The 14316-nt window shown below is 37.3% G+C and overlaps 1 protein-coding gene across 1 annotated transcript in view; it reads right to left on the bottom strand.

Annotated features, from left to right (window-relative positions):
• The window catches only part of MORC1 (MORC family CW-type zinc finger 1), a 164161-nt gene that overhangs the window by 97216 nt on the left and 52629 nt on the right, over window positions 1-14316 (bottom strand). The window contains 5 exon segments of the mRNA XM_039244970.1: window positions 44-198; window positions 2433-2576; window positions 5331-5395; window positions 7532-7602; window positions 8318-8397. Coding sequence (XP_039100901.1) covers window positions 44-198; window positions 2433-2576; window positions 5331-5395; window positions 7532-7602; window positions 8318-8397 — 515 coding nt within the window.

Raw genomic sequence — 14316 nt, 5'->3', positions numbered from 1 at the left:
GGATTCCCCACTATCTCTTACTATATGACTACTGAATACTCACTGATCCCGGTGTCCTTACAGTACTGCACCAAGTACTGCCCCATGACTCTTAGCAGATGATTATACTCTGGGACATTGAGAAATTCCTGCTTATTATGGGATGGCTCCATGATCTCCAAGGGTATATTAACAATTCCAACCACGCCTGCACCAAGTCTGGAAGAAAAAATACATTAAAAAATTTAGCTAAGGAAAAAGCAAATACACCATGGTCTTTTGAAATCATTTAAATTTACAAATAAATTTATTCACTGGGTCTGGACCATGTCAAAGTTTAACAAGTTATGATATAATTGTATTTTGTTGCATAAATCTATAGTAATCATAGGTGTGTTTGCTCTCATAATAAAAAGTCTCCTAATGCACTGTTACTAAATATATATGACTTTTTCCCAAACCTAAACCTTACATGGGAGTCAGGCTAGGTAGAAAGAGGAGGTCTTTTAGCATTAGACACCACTACAGTGCTTTGCGGAGATAAACTGACATAACCCTCTTAATGATCTGGCCAGAGTCACTTTCTCCATCCTCATTTCATCCGTCAGGTTGGGTTCTTCCTTGTCACTGGAGAGGTCCATGGGGTGCTCAGTGAATTCTACTAAGGGAACACAAGGACTGGATTATCCCCAAAAGTGACAGGTATCTGCCTGTTAGTCTGATGGATAAATTGAATTTTTTCAGATTTTTAGCAGCTTATGATGTACGTAACAGGGATATTGCTGCCTCGTGACAGAATATTCTGCTTGATTTCCCTGTTTTGGGAAAGAACATCAATTGTCTAGTTCTTCCGAGGCTCCCAACTGCCCTTGGCAAAGCACACAAATCAAGTCTTCCCAGTGTAGGGCTGCTACCCATCATGTGTTTCACTACTTCCCCCTTCTGCCTTCCCCTTCCTTAACTATTCATTCTCTAAGTGTAAATTTGGGCATCATTTCTTCCAGGAAGCCTAACTCAACTTCCCCGAGTTTGGTTTACTACTCTTCCCAAATGCTCTTTTTGTACCTGATGCTTGCCTCTAGCACATATTCATCCATCCATCCATGGTCAGCACCTGGCCCTATTCCAGGAACTGGGAATACAGTATTGAACAAAAAAATAAAGCCCCTGTCTATAAAGTTTCTCTTCTATTGAAGGGTAGCAGGCAGTAAGGGTGACCAGATCATCTCAGATGGTGATAAGTAGTAGAAGGAAAATAAAGCAGGTGCTGTACCATGTGAAGAGTAGTAAGAGCCAATCCCAGGGGCTGAATTTAGTTAGACAGCACAGGAAGACCTTCTTGTGGAGGGGACTTTAGAGTTAGGGCCTAAGTAACATACCCAGACCAGCAGTAAGGAGTCTGAGGATAGAAGGTTCAAGTGGCAAAGCTATAAGGCAAGAATGAGCTTGGGATATGTGAGAAACTGGAAGTTGGATGGTGTGAGAATACAGTGAGAGGGTGGGTACAGGTGGGGCCATCACAGGGCCAGGCAGAGGCCAGATCACTGGAAGACCATGGTAACTAGTTCTATTCTATACCCATTGGGGTTTTAAGCAAGAAAATACACTAATTTTTAAAACATCATTCTTACTGTTTCCACATGATATGTAAAACATGTATTTATATATTTGTTCCTTTTACTGGACTATAAGTTTTTTGGCAGAGGGTAGTAGGTCCTCACCATCTTGTGTGCAGAGCTTAGTACAGTACCTGGTGCATGACACTGCAGTTCAAGTGTTTGTTGAATGAACAAATGAATGAACTGCTAATTCCTCAAAAGTGAGAAATAACATGAAAAATGGTCCCCTGAGCCATTCTATTAATCACAAGAATTCTGTTTGACCCCTGAGTCATTCTACTGGTCACAATTACCCTGTCTGACTGCCTACATAATTCATGAAAGCAGCACATGGAGTTTTGGACCATCAGGAAAGCAGCAGAATGTATTACTCTGGAATCCAGATAGGTTAAAGAGGGTTTGTAATACATGCTCACGCAGGTAACTGCCAAGAACTCATACATGTAAGGGCTGCATAAAATGTTAACAGGGTTGCTTTACAAGACTATGGATTTTCCTTTCCAAAAATTTCTCCATTATGCTTCTATTATTTTTACATCGGTAAAATATTAAAATTCTAACCTGAGGAGATGGTGCAAGAGATGGTAAAACATCAAGTTGCTCAGGAAATGTACTGAAGAAATTTCCCAAAGTGTGGTTTTCCTTCAAGCAGGCATGCAGTTGTGCTGATATTATAAATTAGGCATATTAATGCCTGCGCACTGATGGGAAGGGTGACCGGAGGACCAGACACCTGCTCCCATTATGATTAAGCACCCATCTAAGTCCAAAGACAGAATCTTACTGAAGCCTCCCTCATCCTGCCTATGCCTCTGAAAACAAAAATATACTTACAAGGACTTCAGTTTCAACTGCGGGCCCACTTTCTCATGCATTTTGATCAGGCGGTTATTACTGTAAATGAACATCCCAGCTTGGCTTCGATTTTCTATGTTCACTCCAAAGAACAGGCAGAGAGTCCTGGCTTTTTTTAATTCTCTAGCATTATATTTAGAAAAGTTTTTTTAAAAAGTTTTTATTGGATAGAAATATACAGTTTACAAACTGCTAATAATTAAACTGAGAAGGTAAACATCAAAAAAACTGAATGTAAAATACCCAGGTATTTTGCAAAACCTAGTGGGTATACTCAGTATCTTTGTGTAGCCAAGTATTTTGCATAAACATGATGGCCATACCAGTCAAACACAAGCATTCTTAGATTAAAAAACAGCTTTGCCAAATTAAATTTACAAGAGCTAGAAAATGCCAAAAGGTTTGTGAAATGTTAAGTTGTCTAATGCATTTTTGAAAAATGAAATCTAGGTATTTTTAACCCTGGATATGATTTCTAACTTTCAGCATGTCCTCAAGCCTCTAAATATCCTATAGAGATTGGAATATGCCAAAAGACATTCTTTAACTTTCTCTTTCTCCAAAATCAAAGCTAAATCAAAGTTAATTAAGCAAGTTTACAAGAGGAACAGACATGAGCTCCTGATTTTCTGACTCTGTCCTGCTATATTATGTTTCATGTAACTTTTCCGTTAAAAGTGTAAAAACGGAAATGGAGACATAACAGAATAAGATAGAAACAACCGGAGAAACAGGAAGCTGCTTGGAGCTATGAAAAACACCTAGATATAAGAACTGGAAAGACAGAGTTGGCTTCAAAAACAAACTCATCTCTGTAATAACCATGTGACTATGGATGAGTCACTTCAACTTCTTGTCTCAACTGAAAACTGGGAAGAATACCCCTAGCCATTTGGGATGCCAGGAGGACTAGAAGAGGTAATATCAAGTATAAACCTGGAACAGACGAGGTGCCTCACAAATGTTATTTTCCTCTCCCCACCAAGAATGGTACCGAATATATATTCTTCCCCTACAAGTCAACTTGTAGATCTCATTCCACAAAAACAGCTTTTACTTTTCTAATTATAACTACATGCACTACAATGGACATAATATGCTTACTGGGCTAGCTAAATACATCTATCACTAAAGGACAAAAAGTCCTAATTAGTCCTTCTACATGAATATAATATTCAGAGTACGTTACACTTTATGCGGAAATTATTGACTTGGATTAATATATTAAGCATTTTTAAAGCACATACTTGTTGGGGTAAATATATATGAACCACGCTTTTTCTCAAAAATGTGTACTCAATATTAAATCCTTACCCTTCAACAAAAAAGAATACTGACTATGTAATGGACTCCAAAACAGGATGTTGCAGGATATGACATAATCACTCTGCAACAGTAAAGTGACATGCTGATTGTCTTCAGATTTGTAACAAAAGCATTTTGCTATAAAAACAAGTTCACAACAACTAACTGGCATTATTATCCATAAAATACAGTTGGTCACCTTTCATACATACAAATGTAACTAAAAACAATTCATCAACCAGATTTTTCTTTCTCAAGACTTTAAAGAGGGCTTTGCTATAGAAATAGCCTAAGTCGAATTGACTGATGAGTGGATAAAGAAGTGGTTATGTATGTGCATGCAAGTGTGTGTGTGTGTGTGTGTGTGTGTGTGTGTGTGTGTGTGTGTGTGTGTCGTGGAATATTTATATAGTGGAATACGACAGCCATAAAAAAAAAAAGAATGAAATCTTGTCATTTACAATGACATGGATGAAGCAAGAGAGTATAATATTAAGTCAAATAAGTCACTCATAGAAAGACAAATGTCACATGTTGTCATTCATATGTGTCATTTAAGAAACAAAACAAATGAGAAATGAAAAAAACAAAAAGGAGACAGAGGCCATCCAAAAAGAAACAGATTCTTAACTATGGAGAACAAACTGAGGGTTACCAGAGTGGAAAGGGTTGAGGGAAGGGGTAAAATAAGTGATGGAGATTAAGGAGGGCACCTGTTGTGATGAGAACTGGGTACTGATTGGAACTGTTGAATCGCTATGTTGAACGCCTGAAACTAACATTACACTAACATTACCTAACTGGAATTTTTAAAAAAACTTTAATAAATTAAAGAGGTTTCCTTTTAAATGATGATTTCTATGGATTTATTAAGTACTTATTTTGATAAATGCATCGTTAACACTCCAAATTTAGGTTTGAGAAAAGTTATGGTTATACAGCACTTCATTGTTCACAACAATAATTCTGGAAATGGGTAATACTTCCCTAAAAATTGGTTTCTCAAAGTTACCCAGTTTTCAAAGACTGATCTTACTCAGATAACTGACTATTCTCAGTTTAACTTGTTTAATACCTGAGCGGAAGATCAAGTCAACCTTGCAAATGGAAATAATGGTTTTGTAATTTAAGGTTGCTATTTTTATTCTAACTATATATTTTATTTGAAACATTTTCTAAACATTTCAATGCAGCACTAGAAGAGAGAAGAAGCCAGAACCAACCCTCCAGAGGGTTGTGTCTGCTAAAGGACACAAAAAAAGTAAAGTTGTCAGCCGATCCTCTGGGCAGCGTTCACTTCTTCAATAGGACACTGAGCTAATTTTTCACCCTGTATTCAGAAGTTTTAATATTATGTAAATCATATGTATGCATGCAAATATATGTTTTATAAATACCTTCACCGATTTTGCAGTTGGGGGATTTTGACCATATTATGCTTAATATAATATGATGTCATAAGCTGAGAAAGAGAAGTTACCACATTAACCACCAAATCTGCCTCCTCGGAAATCAGAATTTGCTTTATCAAAGTGTAGGGCATTCTGGCAAGCAGAAAATCTTACATCTTACCTCTGTTTCACTTTAAGAATCTTACGCTTTGCTTCTACATCTTCTAAGGCTTTCTGTAATACATCCTGGAGAAGTACATTTGGTCAGGAGAGAACATAATTCTACTAAATTAATGAAAGCTAAGCTGATATTTATTATCCCATTATCCAAATGTTTCACAAGGGTAACAGTGATAGGTCATATTGCCTAATGCAGTTGTATAATGGTAGACAATAAATACCTGATAAATGATTCCATTCTAATAGCTAAGGGGACACACCAACTCCTAGCCCATGGTTCTCTTTTTGCACATATTCCAGTGATCTCTCTCTGTCTTTTAAGGAGCTATTGCTCCTCGTAATGTCACACTGGCTTTCACACAAACTACACAAAAGCTTGGGAAAGTCATTCAACGTACCTAGACTCTGATGTCTGTTTGTGAGAACAACAACAACACGTTAAATCACATGACCAATTACGGCCGCTTCTTTCAGAAAAATAAAGTTGTTATTAAAAAATTTTGTCAGTCACCATAAGAACACATCTCCTTTATATCAAGTTCCAGATACCCTTAAGAATCCCTAAGCTTTCCTTTTATAGGCTATCCCATCCCTAGGATTTCTTCTTTTCAGAGTACCTCAATACCAACGCCCACCTGTCTTTCTTGCCTTCTCTTTTAATTTGATATACTGGCTCATTCACTGCCCTATCTCTAGTACACTCCCTCTAACCAGGCAGAAAAGAAATAATGCATTATTATAATTTCACAAATAACAACGGATTTTTAATGTGCTCCATCTACCTGATGTGAAGGATGGGCATCTCATTTGGCAAGTACACCACTGACTGAATACTATTTTCACTGACTTTAAAGTAAAAGCAAACGATAAATGATCTGTAAGTATTTCACTTCAACCACTCAACTGCCTAGAAGAATTTAAGAGGTCAAAAGCCAAGGTCATTCCGCTTTGCTCTCTTTGCCCAGCAACAAAGCAAGGTGGTCAAAGATACCTCTGCCCCCCTTTCTGTCAAAGCACTCAGCACAGAGCAAAGAGGCAATGAGAGGGAAGCCTAAGGCAAGAAGAAAGCAAGGTCCTGACCCATTAGAAAGAGTCTGCTTCTCTTGTCTCTCAAATACATAAAGCCAAGGAAATTGATTTCTTTGAGACAAAATAAAAAAAGCTTAAACCTTTCTTTAAAAATCAATGACAGTAAGATAGGTCTACATTTTCCTTAAAATAATAGGTGAAAAGAAAAAAGTAGGAGAATTTTGGGAAGGCATAGGTAGCTTTGGGGCATTACCATGTGCTACTCTTTGATTTCATTCCCTACTCATGATCATTAGATATGAGAGAGCTTTGTATCAAACTCAGCCCTGGTCCTTGAAAGTTGAAGGGTGAATCATGGAAAGGATTCATACACTGAATCCGCAGAAGAGGATGAAGGAAAAGTGGAAGTACAGCATTTTTTTTTTCTCCATTTACCTATTTATCCTTTTGTTTGCAAGTACATAAAATGCGGCTTCATAATTTACCATGGTAGAAAGCTCTGTACTGCATTTTGGGTAAAAGTTAACAAACTTACATGTCCTGCAGCAATATTCTTTTTTTTTTTTTTTGGTTGCTACGCATTATAATTATTAATAATAGTACTTTATAACCTATCTTACTCATGGGTGTATTACAAGGATTACAGAAAATGTTTATGAACTATGTGGAGCAACTCATAAGAAAAAAGCTTTGTAAGCTGGAAGTACTGTTATTAATATTCATAATTACAGCACATAATTCCTAGCACCAGAAAAAAGGATGGCTTATTAGTCTTCTTCTTGCTTTCCCCATTTATTCAGGTCCATAGAGAGCAATAATTTGAAAAGATATTTTCAAGGAAATTTGATAGGCTGCTTTTTTTCTGCTAGTTTTTCCATTATTTTTTTCCTCATATTACTTTTCTTTTCATTTTAAAGAAATGCGCTGTAGTGCTCTTCCCCACTGTTCCAAATTCACCCCACGTTGCTCATCTTTGCTCAGACCCAGCCTCCTCCTACTGCTGAGTATCCTCTCCTTTCTCTGCACGCCTCTGCTCTGTTTACCTGGGGTAAAATCAACTTAAATTTTGGAGCTTATCTGTGTTTATCAGTTTACAAAGTAAATGATAAGAGACAACTGTGTGCAGGAAAAAGCAAATGATCCTTGGCCATTTAGGAAGCCTATGTGTCATACCTTGGCAGAAGACAAAGAAGTTCTGTCAGGCTGGTTTACTGTGATTTGTGCTTCTTTCAATACGCGTTCAGCTGGAAGCAGAAGCAAGATAAGTACAACATCAGAAGCTCTTTCAAGCAACTTTAAGTGAGCAGTGTGTGCATACATTATGGCCATGACCAGTGGGAATGGCTTCCACATAATAATCTCAGAATGTTCTTTCCCATAGCTCTCAATTCTGGGTGCAGGCAGCCACATTGGGTTTCCTCTTAGACATTATAATCGACAGGGCACAACACTATACCTACAAATTAAAGGGTCACGACTGAATATTCGGCTGACTGAAAACTCTCTACCATCTGTGGAATATAGATTAAAGTTACTCCTTGCTCCTGGATCGCTGGGAAAGGATGGCTTTGTCTTCGTTGTGAGGGGAATGAATGTGTAGAACATTCCTTCTTAAAGTGGGTATAAAGCTAGTCTCTAAAATAATCTAATTCAGCATCACACCAATCTGGGTTTCTAATATATATCAACCTAGCTCCAAGTGTGCATTTGGAATAATAGAAAGTAAATAATAATAATGATAAATAAAATATATTATAATAATATACCCTTAATTCATACATCATAATTCAACAAAGCCAGAGATAGAAAAATATGTTATGAAGCTCCTTAGAGCCAGGAATTCAATTAATTGTGGTCATTCCTACAATGCTATAACAGTATATATCTCAGAATAAGGGTATAATTAATGTTGGCTGAATGAATGAACAGCAATGATGTAGGCCATAGATAATTACATACCAAACTTTACTGCTTCCTGTGCCTTTTTAACTTCATTTTTAAATACTCCTTTAAAAGAAGACGTGACATATAGATACTTTCTGAAAAGAAAAAAGAAAGAACCGATCAAGTCAGATTATCATTTTAAGGTACCTAATAGTTAGAGAATATACTTTAGGAAGAATATATGCTCCAGAAATATATCATTATGAAGAAAGATTCACTGAGTAAGTTGCATCCAACTGGCAAATCAGCAAGCTTTATATCTAGGAAGAAATTCCTTGCCTTTCAATGCCTGGTAATTTTGCTTTTGGAAGAGAACTTCAGGAGAGAGATAACAAAACTTCTGCCCATGCAAATGTTCATTTATACATATAAAATAGGATAATTTTCTTAAAGAGAAAAATTTCTATGCACCTGCCCCATTATCATAATTTTGAACTAAAATATATAACCTTCCTTCCTACTCAGGTCACTGACACTGGATAAAGCAGTTCTCCTAGTCCCAAATGACTGACTAAAATGCTTGGAAACATATGTTATCATTTTAAACTACCAAAACGTATTTTCCACTTTATTCCTCAAGAAGCTTGTTTTCAAAATCTGTTGTTTTAGTGAGAGCAAAGGTGCTCTAGAACAATCAAGGAAAAGGAATAACAAATAAATAGATATCTATCTCCATAAACCCAAAGTCAGAGCAAAGTAAAGGTGAAGAAAGCCCTCTGGCACAGAGGTTCCCTGAATGCAGATGAAACTATGTACATCTCTTACAGAGGATTCCCAAAAGTCAGGATTTTTAATGTTGGTTTAAATCATCACCCCAGGAAAAAATTCCAGAATATTGCATTTCAGAATGCTCAAAGTTCTATACTTCTGATTCTGTAACTTTTGCTCTATACTCATATAGACTCAGGAGCTCACCATTCTCTGATACCTTCCATGTTTAAAAGGCATCAGGTGTTCAGCAAGAGTTGGGTAGAGAACTCTTTCATCCCTGGAAGCTAAAATATCCTCAGACATAAAAAAAGGAGGGGGGGACGTCTAAATCTGTATGTCCCTGAGTCTATATCCGCGATAAGCAAAATATGGCCCAGAGGCCAAACTGGGCTAGCAGCTTGTTTTTGGCACAGCCTGAGACCTAAGAATGATTTTTCCATTTTTAAAGGAAAAATAAGAATATATGAAAGAGACAGAATGTGATCACATTTACTATCAGGCCCTTTATAGAAAATGTATACCAATCCCTAGAATCTATGCTAAAAAGCAATGGTGAATGATTGCTTGATCTAGAACTGCATTTATATGTTCTGACTTTTAAATAATGTGTGTAGTAATGCAAATCCATCACTATACAAACAGGTCACACATAGTTAAATGTCTGTTAGCCAAAGTCTGTTTATAATTTAAGACTCTCTTCCGTTATCTCAACAGACACAGTACAGATATACTCAAGACAGAACACCTTCATGATTAAGCATTAAGAATTAGACTACCTGGGGGCATCTGGGTGGCTCAGCCAGTTAAGCATCTGACTCTTGATTTCGGCTCAGGTCATGATCTCTCAGTTCATGGGTTCAAGCCCCACATCAGGCTCCATACTGATGGTGCAGAGCCTCCTTGGGGTTCTATCTCCCTGCCTCTCTGCCCCTCCCCTGCTAGCTTACTTGCGCGCGCGCACTCTCTCTCTCTCTCTCTCTCTCAAAATAAATAAATAAACATGAAAAAGAAAAAAAAAAGAATTGGACTATCTTGATCCCATCCTTCCTGAGTTAAAGTCCTGTTTGTGTCCCTCAGTAGTATACGACTGGGCACGCTATTTCATTTTCTGTGATTCCACTTCCTATCTATGTGGGGATGGTAACAGTGGTATCTATCTCATACAGTTGTCACGAGAATTAAAGGTATCAACAGAGCTAAAGAACTTAGAATAACGCTGGTTTGGGATAAATGTTCACTATACTGGTATTGTCTAACAATATTATCTATTAATATTATATTAAGTACTTGTTCCCTCAATATGGGCTTCAGAGGGAAAATTCATTGGGAATGAAGAAATAAGTAACTAGAAAAATTTCTTTTTTCTCTTAAGACTCTGAAGGATTTGTAGAAGTTTGCCCAGTTATCTACATGAAAAGACTTAATGTTAAAAAATAACTGGGGGCATCTTGGTGGCTCAGTTACTTGAGCGCCTGACTCTTGATTTCAGCTCAGGTCAAGATCTCATGGTTGTGAGATGGAGTCGCCCCACTGGGCTCCATGCAGACAGTACAGAGCCTGTGTGGGATTCTCTCTCCCTGTCTGCCCCTTCTTTGCTCGTGCTCTCTCTTAAAATAAACTTTAAAAAATAATTTAAAAATACCTAATGTCATTCTATATTCATCTACTTCCATGGTTTCACAAACAGTTCGAGTTATAATAATTAACTTTGTCTCCTTATTGTGAATTTTAATGTTCATTTTCCAATGAGAGTATAATTAACCATAAGAAAGGAACACCTATAAAATCTAAAGTAAGGTAATTATCAGTTTCTTCCCTTTTCTGGCACAATGAATATTATTCATTTAAGTCATCCCAAAGCGTATTTCAAATCAGCATCTATGACATTTAGACAACAGCAAAACCTAAGTTTTAAAGCAAAAAAATTATTGGGTCTCTATATACTAGAATTACCATTTGTCTTTTAAAATCACATATTAATCACATAATCTGGTTTGAATCATTCATTTTAAGTCATTTTTTCAAACTAAAGTGAAATTAAGGAGAAGCTGAACAATGAAGTGATCCTTTAAGGATGATATGAATTAAACTATTTTATAGTTCATATTTTATAGCATTTTACAGACTCTGTGCTTATGCCCAAAAAGCAAAAGTGGCACAAAAGATACCAACTATGCATTAGGTGCTCAACTTTAAACAACAAAGACAAAAGCAACATGTGCTCTGTTCGCAGTCTGTGCCACTGAGACAACCTGGTCCCAGATGATCTGAAACATCTCAGATGATCTGCATGCTTCCATAATTTAAATTTTACAATTGTAAAATGTGTCCCTTGGAGGACCAGGAAGAGAATCCATCCAGCTGTCAGCTCTTCCCTCCTTGCAACTGACAGAGGGGACATGGTGTTCCCTCTAGCACGGGGCCTTCAGTTTCACAGTGGTTAGAATTTTTTCCAAACACATATCCCAAACTCTACTTTTATTTTACACTTCTGCCCAAACCCTATCCCACAGCCTTCACCTCCACACTGTTTCTGCCTTCTCTCTAAAGCACACTTTTCTGCCACATTTTAGGCCTTCACTCTTCCTCACACATTTCACTTTCTACCTCGGTGTTTTATTCCATCAATGAAACCACTTTCAAATATTTTATATTCACTTTCTACATAAGACAATTTATTGCATACTTTCATCTAAAGGAGCTGAAAAACATAGGTCAATGAAAAGTATTGACAGGCACCTGGCTGGCTCAGTCGGTAGAACACACAACTCTTGATCTTGGGGTTGAATGTTCGAGCCCCACACTGGGTATAGAAATTACCTAAAAATAAAATCTTTCTAAAAGAAAAAGGAAAAGTATTGAGGAAAATGAAAACTAAGTATACAAGTTTTGCTCTGTAGAATGGTAAAATTGAAACAAGAAAATACTATTGATAACAAGCGTGGATCTGGAACCAGACAAAAGGGTATTTGGTGTGAAAATAAATTGGGTCTACTTCTTGGGAGGGTAAATTAATGGTGTGCCCATCAAAATTAATGGTGTACCTAACTTGTGCCTCAGAAATTTACTTCTGTAGTCTGTTCTATAGAAATAACGGCATATTAGCAATCTGTCCAATGATGACCAAGTTTGTCCCATTTAGCACTGTCACAAAAAAAACTCTAAAAATCACATATATCAATAAACAGTTAAATAAACCATAAAATACTGTATAAGATATTTAACAGAGACAGAGAAAGATCTCCAAGAGATGATTTTTAAGTGAAAAGAACAAGTTGCATATAAATTTTATGTTTTTTCTTTAAAGTTTATTTATATATTTTGAGAGAGACAGAGACAGTGCAAGTGGGGAAGGGGCAGATAGAGAGGGAGACAGAATCCCAAACAAGCTCCATGCTGTCAGCGCAGAGCCAGACCCAGGGCTCAAACTCACCAACTGTGAGGTCATGACCTGAGCAGAAATCAAGAGTTGGACATTTAACCGACTGAGCCACCCAGGCACCCCTAAATTTTATGTTTTAAAAAAGAATTCGGTGTATAAATGTGTGTCCACACACACAGGTATGTATGTAAATGCACTGTGCATAAAACAATCTGGAAGAATATTTATTGAACTAGCAGAGGTTCCCATTTGGGAGATTACAGATTGCTGGAGCACAGAGTGAATGACAAGTGGTAAAGGGGGATTTTAGTCACTTGATTTTTTCCAATATCTAACTCCATATGATTTGAATTTTTATTTGTTTTACACTTAAAGAGCAAAATAGAACTCTTCACCCTCAACAGAAATGAGAATATGAAAAAAAAGAGTAAATTTTAAGGTTTTATATTACAGAAGCATAGAGCACAGCCTAATAAAGCATTTTGAGTGACTATTTTGATCATTAAAAACCACCTGCAGAAATTTAAACTTTCATTGGCATTTGATACTGACACGTACAATTTGTGCAAAACATTTTGGCTAATATACAGTATTTTAAATTCAAAATTTAGAAAAAAACAGACTACAAGAAAACTACAGTTCCAAACTTTTACTTATGCAGAAAAAGTTAGCCCACAAATATGAACTATTGCCATGTCGCAGTATCCACAAACTATTCTTTTTAAATTATGAGAGTTTACTTGGGTTATTCACACTATAAAATAATTATAGTCCTCAACTATTCATCAAAACATGTAATGAGGCATGATCAAAACTTTTCTGGCCACTGTAATGTTGATAGCTAGGCCTGGATGTCAGGTAGACTACTCAAACTTAGTACATCCAGAATGAGTAGAAATAACACCATTGACCATCACTCCTAACCTCTACCCTGCATCTTCCCTATCATTCTTAAGATTTTGCTCAGATAAAAAACTTATAAGGCATTCATGGTTCCTCAGTTCCTCTCCACTCCACATCCAAACCATGAGCAAGTCTTGGTGGCTCTGTGTTTACAGCATATCTATAAACTGAACGCTACTCTCCATTCCAGCCCAGGCCACAGTAATTTCTCACCTGGAATATAGTAATGATATCCTGATTCATCTACCTTCCTCCTTTCTTGCCCCATAAAATCAATTCTCCACTCAGCAGCCAGAATGATCTTTTAAAAACACAAGTCAAATAATGCTGCTTTCCTCAAAACTCTTTACATTCTCAATACAACCACTTCTTGTCATGTTGTTCAAGACCCTACAGCATCTGCCCACATCTACCTCATCTCTTCCCAACCACTGTGCTCTAGCTATGCTCACCCTTTCACCCTGTCTTTACACTTACTCTCCCCTCTTCCTGGAAACATCTTCTCATAAAATTCTTTCATGACTTACTGTGATGCCCACCCTCCAAGATGTCCTCTAACACAGTTACTCCCCCCTGGTATCTGTGCCTTTGTGCAGTGCCATCCCACACTGAATCCAGGCTGACCTGTGTGACCGAAAAAGTATGGTCGAAATGATGGTGTGTGACTTTTGAGACTAGGTTCTAAAAGACTGCAGTTTCTACTTTGTTTTCCTGAATTGCTCCCTCCAGTAGAGCCCATTTCCTGTACCATAAAAGCACTCAAGAAGCCCAGTGCAGTGGCCCCCATAAAGAGGAACCAACCTGCCAGCCATGTGAGTCAGCCACTTTGGAAGTGTAGCCTCTAGCTCCCACTAAGCCTCTTGCAGCCCCCGCCAAAATCTCTTGGCAACTTCATCAGGAATACCAAGATAAAAGCACCCCACAGAACCACTCTCCAATTTTTGACCTATAGAAACTGAGAAATAATGGATGGTTACTTTTATCAGGAAGCCACTAAATTCTGGAGTGATGTGTTATG

This window comes from Hyaena hyaena, unplaced genomic scaffold, assembly GCF_003009895.1.
Source record: "Hyaena hyaena isolate Hyena2069 unplaced genomic scaffold, ASM300989v1 scaffold_251, whole genome shotgun sequence".
Lineage (NCBI taxonomy): Eukaryota > Metazoa > Chordata > Mammalia > Carnivora > Hyaenidae > Hyaena > Hyaena hyaena.
This window is presented reverse-complemented; position numbering and strand designations above follow the sequence as displayed.